The sequence below is a fragment of the Lipophrys pholis genome (assembly GCF_963383615.2).
Source record: "Lipophrys pholis genome assembly, chromosome: 16".
NCBI lineage: Eukaryota > Metazoa > Chordata > Actinopteri > Blenniiformes > Blenniidae > Lipophrys > Lipophrys pholis.
Window position 1 is genome coordinate 2,268,852 of NC_137634.1, and position 10,481 is coordinate 2,279,332.

General features: G+C 45.4%; 1 protein-coding gene across 1 annotated transcript in view; it reads left to right on the forward strand.

Moving 5' to 3' along the window:
• Positions 1-271: 271 nt before the first annotated feature.
• The window catches only part of mark4a (MAP/microtubule affinity-regulating kinase 4a), a 28,798-nt gene continuing 18,588 nt past the window's right edge, over positions 272-10,481 (forward strand). Inside the window, exons 1-3 of the mRNA XM_080483277.1 lie at positions 272-370; positions 7,004-7,201; positions 8,860-8,913. Of these exons, the coding sequence (XP_080339403.1) occupies positions 317-370; positions 7,004-7,201; positions 8,860-8,913 (306 nt within the window). The 5' untranslated portion in view covers positions 272-316. The remainder of the gene's footprint in view (positions 371-7,003; positions 7,202-8,859; positions 8,914-10,481) is intronic.

The following is a 10,481-nucleotide window of genomic DNA, read 5'->3' on the forward strand; positions in this document are numbered from 1 at the left end:
TCTTTTTTGTCCATGGTTGTGCTGGTGTTCTGCGGGAGTGCGGGGAGGAAGATGCAGCTGGGTTGAGGACTCCCACCCTTCACTCATCCATCGCTGCCATGATGGGCAGAGGTCTCCTCCGGACCGCGGCGCGGCCGCTCGGAGAGCAGGACGATTGATCGGGGACGGTGGGTCGCATCTGCGGGTGTCATTCCGTCTGTGGAGCCCGTGAATATCATCCGCGCACACGCACCGTGATTCTTACTCAGGGAACAAACAAAAAAAAAAAAAAAAAAAAAAAAGGAGAGCGAGAGGGGGGGAGAGAAAAGAAAACAACATGTCTTCTCGATCTGCATTACCGTCTGGGAACGACAGGAGTACTGGAGACCATGTAAGTGCCATTACAGCCTATAGCCTGATGTGTGCATGATGGAGCGTGCATCTGTGGGGGGAAAACAAAAAACCAAAACACTCAGATCCTCCACTGTGGCCTTTTGGCATCTCTGCTTTTATTCACAGTGCAGATGGTGGAGGGGCGGGTGGGGGGTCAGAGATGGTGCTGCCCCCCCCCCCCCCCCCCCCCCCCCTCACCTCCTGTTTGGATGAGGGGAAGGGGGGGGGGGGGATCTGGACGTGGAGGGACGTTCAGGAAGATGGGGCTGCTTTGGAATCGGGCTAACCTTGAGTGGAGTGCGCAGGGAGCGAGCTGACGGCAGGACGAGTCCCTCCGCACGAGAACACAGCGGATGTGCGCAGGAAGCCTGGAAACCAGCCGTCACCTTTTATTATAAGGCTGTGGAGAGATAGTGATGTCACATTATAGTCCTGCTGCTGCTTCTCCATGTGCATGCGTGAATTTGTGTGTGTGTGCGCGCGCGCGCGCGCGCGCGTGTCCAGAAATTGGATTGGATTGGGTAGGGCCGGCACGCGGGAGCGCACGGGAGGCCAGGATGGATGTATGGAGCAGATCTGGGTTGTTGGCATGAAGCAGGGGGATTACTGCGTAAAATGATGTGCAGTCCGTCGCTGCGCAGCCGACAAAGCGCCCAACCCAGTGGGTGTCAGACAGCGCCATACATCCAGTACAGTGGGAAACACAGGAGGAGAGGAGAGGGAGAGGAGAGGAGTTGGAGAGGAAGAGGAGAGGAGAGGAGGAGGGGAGGCCTGCAGCCGGGGCACCATCACTGCCATGTCCCTGCACAGCTCCACACCTATACAGCCTCCTTTTATAATATCAGAGGAGTGACAAGAATGATTGACATTGCATTCTGTCATTTCACTGCTCCAAACACTTCTACCCCCCCCCCCCCCTCCACCCCCCCCCCCCCCCCCACACACACACACACACAGACACATACACACAAACACACCCCCTCCTCCCATCTGTTTGTTAGCAGAGCTTTCAGCACAGAAGGATGGTTAAGCCAGTTGATGTGTGTGTGTGTGTGTGTGTGTGTGTGTGTGTGTGTGTGTGTGTGTGTGTGTGTGTGTGTGTGTGTGTGTGTGTGTGTGTGTGTGTGTGTGTGTGTTGCACATTTATGAGATGCATGATTGATTGTGAATGCAGATCTCTTCCCCCCCATTAGAACGGCCCTGAATCCACCGTTGTCGCTTCCACAATTAAGCGATGATGACAGACGAGCGAGCCGAGCAGGCGGATGAGATGCTGCCTTGGCGTGCACGGCCAGGTGAGGCCCGGCGTGCACGGCCAGGTGAGGCCCGGCGTGCACATGCACCAGGAGAAGGGTCCAAATTGGCTCTAGATGGGGCGTGGGAACAAGGATGGAAGTGTGGTGGAGGGAGGGGAGTGTCTTAGGGTGGGGCTTAAGAGCTGTGTGTGTGTGTGTGTGTGTGTGTGTGTGTGTGTGTGTGTGTGTGTGTGTGTGTGTGTGTGTGTGTGTGTGTGTGTGTGTGTGTGTGTGTGTGTGTGTGTGTGTGTGTGTGTGTGTGTGTGTGTGTGTGTGTGTGAGCAGGATGACATGCTGGGGGGATGGAAGTGACTGTCCAGGCACCACTGTGCTGACATCTGCTCCCTTCACTATATATTTCTCCTTCTCGTTCCTCCGACCAGCTTCTCTCCACTAGTTACTCTTCATGGGACGGCTTCGTCTTTCTTAAGAAGATATCCTGCGTCTTCTGTTTTTTTCTTAGTTTTTTTTTAAACACCATTAAGAGAGCGACATTCTTGTAACACATATTTCAAAGCTGATTCCCGTCGTTCTGCTCCGACTCAAGCCTTTTGGACTCCCATCAGCGCTGCACAACACTTTCCTGAAGTGATGAAGTTTCCTCCTCTACGACATTTTGTCGCCACACAAGAGCAAAGCGAGACAACAAATTACTAGTGCACAACCCAGAATTTAGCATCACCTTCTGGACACAGTTGTTCCCGACTGGCTTCCCCCTGTGATTAGTGTATATTCCAGACTATAAGACACATGTAAGAAAAAAGGTTCCTCAGCTTTTAGCCCATGATTAGCTTTCCTTGTTTTCTTCATCCCGTTAACAGACGTCATTCTTTTTCTCAACATTTAACTCGAATATAGTAGAAAGGGAGGTGTTTAGTGTTGGGAAAGCACGTACCTCTGATTTCCAAACAAGTTTGAACACATTTTTCCGGTTCTCGACGTCTCCACACAGTCAGGGGAAGTTGTTAGCAGACGTTAGGCTCAATGTAAACGACACTGTTGGTATCTGGCTTCATTGTCGCAAACAAAAAGGTCCAAACACAGTCTTTCCTCTCATTTTGACTTCTGAATCAAACACTCCCTCTACAATTAGAGACGTTTGAGTCCTCAGATGTTCTCAGTGAGGTTTCTTAGGGCGACTATGCTTGTTTTGTGTTCGGTGTGCCGACACAAAGTCCCGAATAGGCGTTGAGGTCTTAGGCTAAGCAATTAAAACAAACGCTGGCACCATTCCTCCGCCAGTGCTGCCCGGCTGGAGATGAACGCTGCCAAAGAACTTCACACGGTCGTACAAGTTCAGGTAGTTTGAGATCATCTTAATGACAGCGTCGGTTGTTTTGAGGTGCTGCCGTCACCAGCTGCTTTCACCCACTCACCTCCAAGGACAATGCACCTGGAAATGAGTTCCACAGGGATCCATCCTGGGCTCCCTGCAGTTCAACCTACATGCTTTCTTTGGCTATAAATATGCTGACGACACAGATGTTTACTCTTTCAGCGGGAAAACGGTTATTTGGTTCTGACGAAAGTGAAATCGGATTCTGCGTGTTTGGTTGTGATTCTGGAAACAGAAGCAGGTTGAACCCGGGCGACTTGCTGAGCGATCTGAACGGTTCATGACAGAGCAGAAGATGAAACCATTCAGAGGTTTGTGAGACTGGTAGTCACACGTCAGTACAAACGCGGAGTGAGCGTGTCGATCAACCTTTCAGATGTTCTCCCACTTTCTTCAGGGGAACAACGATCAGACTGAAGTGGAGGTTTTTGGAGTCAGAAACGAAGCGTTATAAATCGATGCTTACTTTTAATTTGTGACGATAAAAAGCAATTAAAAAGCCAAAAACCTTGTTGTGGTCTGACCTCAGTCTGACCAGTCATGTTAGTATCATGATCAATAAAAAGTCAATTTTGCTGCCATATTAATAACTGAGCAAACACAAAGGGCTCAGCAGGATTTTACACAAACTGATTTATATATTTATCTTAAGTAGATTGGACTGTTGTAATGTAATCTTAACAGGTATTCTGATTAATATCACAGCTGGTAAAAGATCTGGAATCCACCGCATCGCTCCAAATCTCACGTCTTTGGATTAGATTGACTTCAAGACGATACTACTGATTTTCAAAAGGCCTGGATGGTTCAGGTCGAGTATACGTCTAGTATTTAGATCTTCGATGTTAAGAACCGTGGATCAAACCTGCTTTTTGTTCTCAGAGTCAGAATCAAACATGTGGAAGCTGATTTTCCTTTTACTGCACCAAATATTTGGAGCAAACTCCCTGAAAACTGCTGAACGGCTTCAACTCTGACTCCTTCTAAAACCAGGCTGAAGACGTTTGTTAGCGACTGATTTTCATTAAGACAGTCTCTAATACCAGTCGAGGCTGCTGGTATTGCTCACTCTTGCATTGCACATATTTATTATTGCATTTCTTTCTTATTTGTGCTTAGATGTTTTAGGTTTCCGATAATGAAAGAGAGTATGACACAGTTATCTCACCTGATTGATGGTTTACAGAGATTACTAGGCGGTAAAAACAGGAGCAGTCGTTAGTTTCTTCCTCATTCTGGATTTTCTTCTTGGGTTTTTTCCTGCATGCCAATGCAGAATGAATAAAAGGCTCCATTCTTGGTTAGCTTTGTGTTTTTTGTTTTGTTTTGTTTTCCTTCCATACCAGTGTAGACAGTGTACACGGAGGACATACAGGATTACATTGTTGTGGCATATTCACTTTTGATTCAGTGGAGTTGTCACATGTCAAACTTGAGGTCCCACCAAAGTCTGTCAGAGGAAGGTGATCTTATTGTTGGAATTACAAAAATAAAAGCAAAGCGATTACTTATGCCATCATCTCATATTTTTTCCAGGTTAGCAGTGACAATCATCTAATCAGCCATTTGTTGGTAGCCACCATTTTGAGGTTTGGAAGAGTATTAAAATATCAGGGTTAGGGTATTTAGGATTGTACTTGGTGGTTTAGAAGAGAGATTTTAAAAGTGATGGGGGGGGGGGGGTTGATCCCCACTTCCCCCCCAAACTGTGAGCTTAAACCTCATTTTGCCCCCAAAATATCATCTTTCTTGAGTTTCCAATGTATTTCACGGATCTTGTTGGAGGCTGTCGACAATGAAAAGCTTAACTTTCCTGTTGCTGGTTACATGTAGGGCTTGATATATGTGTGGCGACTGTCACGCCTGTTGCACTTGTGGTTTTTGCATGAGAGCTTATTTCATATTTTCAGTCTAAAAAAAAACCTCAGCTCTGAATAGTTTCACTTCACCTTCCACCTGAGAGGACAAACCCGGGAAAGAGTTTTTCCACTGACCCTCAGATTTCTTTCCATTGCTTTGCTGCTTTACTATAGTAGTATCAGTGTACAGACTCTTTGGACACCAGTAGCCAGTAAATTAATACGAAACACACACAAAGAGCTAATAAACCACAATATCACAGACCTCTCTCCAACACACTTTGAAATGCAGTGATTTAGAAGAAAGAATCAAAACCTATTGAAGGTTTATCTCAGGAATCAAACCTCATTAAACATGAGCTGCTTCAGGAGCTGCACGTGTTAAGATCTGAGGCTGTGGTGGAGAACATTCACCACGCTGCATGCTGATATCTAAAGGATGCGCTGGGAACAATTTGTTTTCAGTGTCCGTGTGCGGGACAACAGCTGCTAACCCAGAAATGAGGAGCAAATATTCTCATGCATCTCAACATCCCCCCTGCTTTTCATCCTGTTGAAGGGAACATGTGGAGCGACTGAGGTGAGCTGTGCAGCAGCAGCATTTCATCCTGTCACCTGACGGGTATGAACCCAGGCTGCTGATGGAGAGCGTTGGTACCTGTGGAGTTTGTGTCTGGATACTTTAATCTGTGGAACTAATGGCGGGGCCTCGACCAGTGCTGCTGGTGCCTGGACTGTGTCTTCACTTTTTACAGAGAAAGAATAATACGAGTTGAGATGATCCAGGCGGGGAAGCAAAGTGGTCTGTGGTGTCGGTGGAGGAGAGTCATAGATGGTATAAAGATGAACTAATCAACTCTCCAGCTGGTGGTTTGCAGATCAGTGGTTCTGGAAGGCAGAACGGCCGGATATGTTGAATTTTAAACAACATGGAGGAGAGCTGATTGGCTTCTGAAACACTGTCAGAAAGATCATTGGATGGAAGTCGTACTGTTGAAGTGGACAGTCATGTGATCTTGATAGTATAGGAACATGAGAGTGACTTAAAGGATGGAGCAGCAAGGAACTCTAGAACCTCTTGAGGGCTGTATGGACAGAATGCTCCCATCCAGATCTTCCTTATTGAAATTATTATTGAAACTTGATTTGATGAGCAACAAGGAGAAAAAGAAATCATCTGGATGTTGTTCACACTGCAGGGGGAAGTGCTTCAGATCTGACTCTTTTTCCCCAGATGTGACCGGCATTTGATTATTTTTTGACATTCTGAAAAGCACAAATATGAATTACCACATATTTGATATATTTATATCTAAACAGTTGTGTCACATTTCAGCAGTTTTTTATTTTTATTTTTTAAATATATATAATTTAAATCGAACTGCAACACAATTCGACTTCGGAGCACAGGGACATTTATAAAAAATACCATAGACATGAAAGTAGCTGCCGTTATTGACTCCTGCTGCTGCCTATTGGAGCGTCCATATCAGCTTGGCCGCCATATTGGATGAGGACTCGCTTCACCTCCAGTGCATTCACTTCTATTGAGGAAGAACGTCTTTTCCCAACTCACTGAATTTTAAATGTCTTATAATGTGTGACAAACAGCAGACAGGTAGTTAACATCCAGGATGCTTTTTTTTTTTTTTTTTTTTTTTTTACATTAGAAATAATAGTTGTGGTCAAGGATGCATATGTACATTAGAAATGTGGTCTTTCATACTGAAACACTGCAGATTGTAACAATACTGCTTATGTTCAGTTTTATTTCAGGACAAATGCAGATGTTTCCTGAACACAGGCAGGTCACATCAGGGATGTAGACTGGAGTCTGATGACTCTGATGATATTGCATCGGGAGGAAATGTGAAAACTAAAAATCGGAATTCAGCGTTAAGTGCGGTCGTAGTTTCAGTTTGCACTCGGACTCAGTGGTTTTTTCCCATCGTATGGAAATGCCCAAATCTCGAGTCGTGTTGTAAACCAGTACGAACCACCACAGTTTCTCGCCGCACGCTCAGGATTGTGGCACCAATCTGATGCCATACCGTCCTGCTGCTACAGTTTGACGCTCCCTTAATGACCCCACGCCCTTGTTTTCCCTGCTGTAATCCTCTTCTCCTCCATTTCCTCTCCAGCATGTGTCGCTGGGGTCCAGCCGCTCAGACAAGGCCACCAGCCAGTCCAGCCGCTCGTTGGGCGCCCGCTGCAGGAACTCCATCGCCTCCTGCCCCGACGAGCAGCCGCATATCGGCAACTACCGCCTGCTCAAGACCATCGGCAAGGGGAACTTCGCCAAGGTCAAGCTGGCCCGCCACATCCTGACGGGCAGGGAGGTGAGACGGGGCTGCAAACCTGGGCTGGGAGGAAGGGGAGGAAGGGGAGGAAGAGGAGGAAGGGGAGGAAGGGGAGGAAGGGGAGGAAGAGGAGGAAGAGGAGGAAGAGGAGGAAGGGGAGGAAGGGGAGGAAGTGATGATTACAAGGAGACAGTCACACAAACGCCAGTTTGTAGTAAACTATGCTAACTTCAATTCTGGGGAAAACTTGTGTGTTAAAGGTGATAAACATTACAAATAAATAAACAAACAATACAAATACTTTTTTAGTTGTTTGATGTAACTTTGTTTACGGTGAGTGAATGATGTGACTGAGCTTTTCAGTTCAGTTACGAACACATGAGGTCAATGACTGATTGATTAATGGACTGGATTTCATTGGTGCGCCGCACTGTACACAGCTCGAACTCACTTAAATCACTAACACACACACACACACACACACACACACACACACACACACACACACACACACACACACACACACACACACACACACACACACACACACACACAGAATCAGAGCAGCAACACAAACATTCCGGCAAATAAAGCCAATTTATAGAGAGTAAAGTTCTTGTTTTAGTATTTATTTAAACTCTTATAAATGTTACATCGGCGAATTGTGTGAATGCTGAAGGCATTAGTGATCTAAATCATATTATTATTCTAATGACTGTTCGTACAGCGCTATTTCTCCTACGATCTTTACCTTTATCTTTGTTTTTATTTGAGTGATGTCACCTCCTTTTAGCAAATCAGTCACCCGCACACAAAGGAAAGCATTGTTTTTTAAAAAATCCACCACAACGCAGAAGTTATTAAAGCTGGTTTGTGATTGACAATCGAAGGGACGAACAGGATGTGTGTTTTTATCTTGGGAATCTTTGCGTTGGTTTCCAGCCATTCTAGATTATATTCCTGCAGCAAACATTTGGCAGGAAGCCAATCAAAGTGACTCTGATCAGTTTCACTATAAAACATCTTGTATTACACTTCATCAATGAAACCTTAAAAAACTGGCGGCAAAAGGAGAGAAGTGAGGCTCACAAAGGCAATAAGATTAATCAGCATTTTCAACAAAGAGACAAAGTCAAAAACCCCGGCTGCTCTTCTAGAACGCTTGTGATGGGGCCTGCATGTGTGATGGAGTAACACCAGGATACACCTGATTAAAGTCCCAGGAACTCTGAGGAGCTCACCTGGTGACCATCACAGATCAGTCCAGTCTGCTGGAGCCAGACTCAGCCGATCACATGTTGGTGCAAAACGTCTGACCACTGCTGCAGCACATCGTATCACACCAAGCAGAGGTTAATCACTCAGGATGGATTATTTTGGCCACGTCTTCACGATAACGATCACCAGGGTCGGTTTTCTTCATTTCGTTCATCATAGCCAAAGTTAGTGTTTCCAGGAATCACCGGTGGAGGATTAAAACCACTTGGCCAGCTTCATGCTGAAGTCAATGTGGGGAGAGGACGCCTTTCCTTGCCGTATCAGACAATCCTAAAACTCTCCATGGAATATTTCAGTATTTCTAGATGTTGAGGGAAGTATTTATTTAAGATGTATCAGCGATAATAACCAAAGACTTGTCAGAGGGTGTTTTCTTTTTCTTTTCTTTCCTCATTGGAAATTCTGTATTTCTGTTCCAGGTTGCAATAAAAATCATCGACAAAACTCAGTTGAACCCAACCAGCCTACAAAAGGTGAGTTCATCTTTTATTTTTTACCAGAGAGAGAGAGAGAGAGAGAGAGAGAGAGAGAGAGAGAGAGAGAGAGAGAGAGATGACTCATGCATGCTGGGAGTTTATCTTTCTTTCTTTCTTCCTGCTGGTCTGCATGTGGAGTGTTGAACTTGAGGTTTTTCTTCCTGTCTGGTCTTCTGAAGCAGAAGATGTGGGAATTAAACCGGAGCATCAATATGACGTTACATTACATGACCAAGAGTACTTTCATGACTCCATGAGGATTAATATTGACTTGAGCTCCTTTTTTTTCAAGCTTTCTGGAAGGTTTTTGAAGTGCGTCTCTGTTAGTGTACGAAGAGGAGCCTTTAGGAGGTCAGGCATTGATGGAGGAAAGGTTTGGCTTGCAGTCTTTATTCAGTTTAATACAATTTTATTTATATCGCGTCAAATACAGCAGAGTCGTATCAAAGCACTTTTACAGAGACAAACCCAACAATTCTAGAAAATAGAAAAGTCTTGAGCCGAACCTTCAGAGACCGTCAGCCTCCGCCTCCATTCTACTTGTAGAAAACCCAGGAACCTCCAGGGGGCAGCACTGAGAACCAAGTGTTCTCCTGAGGTGATATGGGACGAACTTCTCTTCAAGAGATGATGGAGTCTGGTGGTCAAGGGCAACCACAAGCAGTACATGGTTGTGGGAGTACTTCTCACTGTGTTGAGTGATTACCATGTAGATTACTGCAGTACAATCGGTTAAAAAGAAGAAATACAAGAACTTCATTGATCCATAGAAATAGTAGCTTATCAGAACAATGTGACATGCTGCCTTTCAGTAAGAGATGTATTCAAACGGACCCACTCAACACGACCCCCCCCCCCCCCCTCCCCGTTCTACAGCCGTAGATCAACCATAACATTATGACCACTTGCCTAATATTGCGTAGGTACCTCACAGTGTTGCACCGACTATGATACTATCGATACTTAGCATGCGACTTCGTACTCGTAAAAGTGCTCCACACTCCAAAATAATAAATAAAATCAACTAAGTAGTATACATATTGGAAATACTGAGTTTCTCTTTGTTAGATGGTTCATTCTAGTACAGATAACATGATTTAAAGATATTAGAGCTACTTAATCTGAATAGATGGAAATGTATGACATGATTAAATTACATTAACTCAACAAATAATTTTTTTGAGAGCAATATACCACAGCCAATACCACATCAACAACATCAGTCCTCCCGGCAGAGCAGCTGATGGGTGAAGGGGGAACAATGTCTGCTGTGTTGAGATTTGTACGATAAACAGCGGTGGTGAATATAAACGCGCCTGCAAATCATGCGTCAGGCTCGTGCCAGTTGTCATCCGATCGTGTTTTAGTGATTCAACTGATGGACAACGAGGGAAAAGGATGTAAAGTGGATGGCGAGTTGCACTTTTGTGGAAAATACTGGTGATTTACGGGAGGCTCCGCCCCACCGTTTGCTTTCGGGACGACGTGCGGCCATTCAACACCGGGAGCAGCTTTACTGCTTCGCTTTGTGAACGAAAACACGTCACGTCTGTCTTCAATGGAAT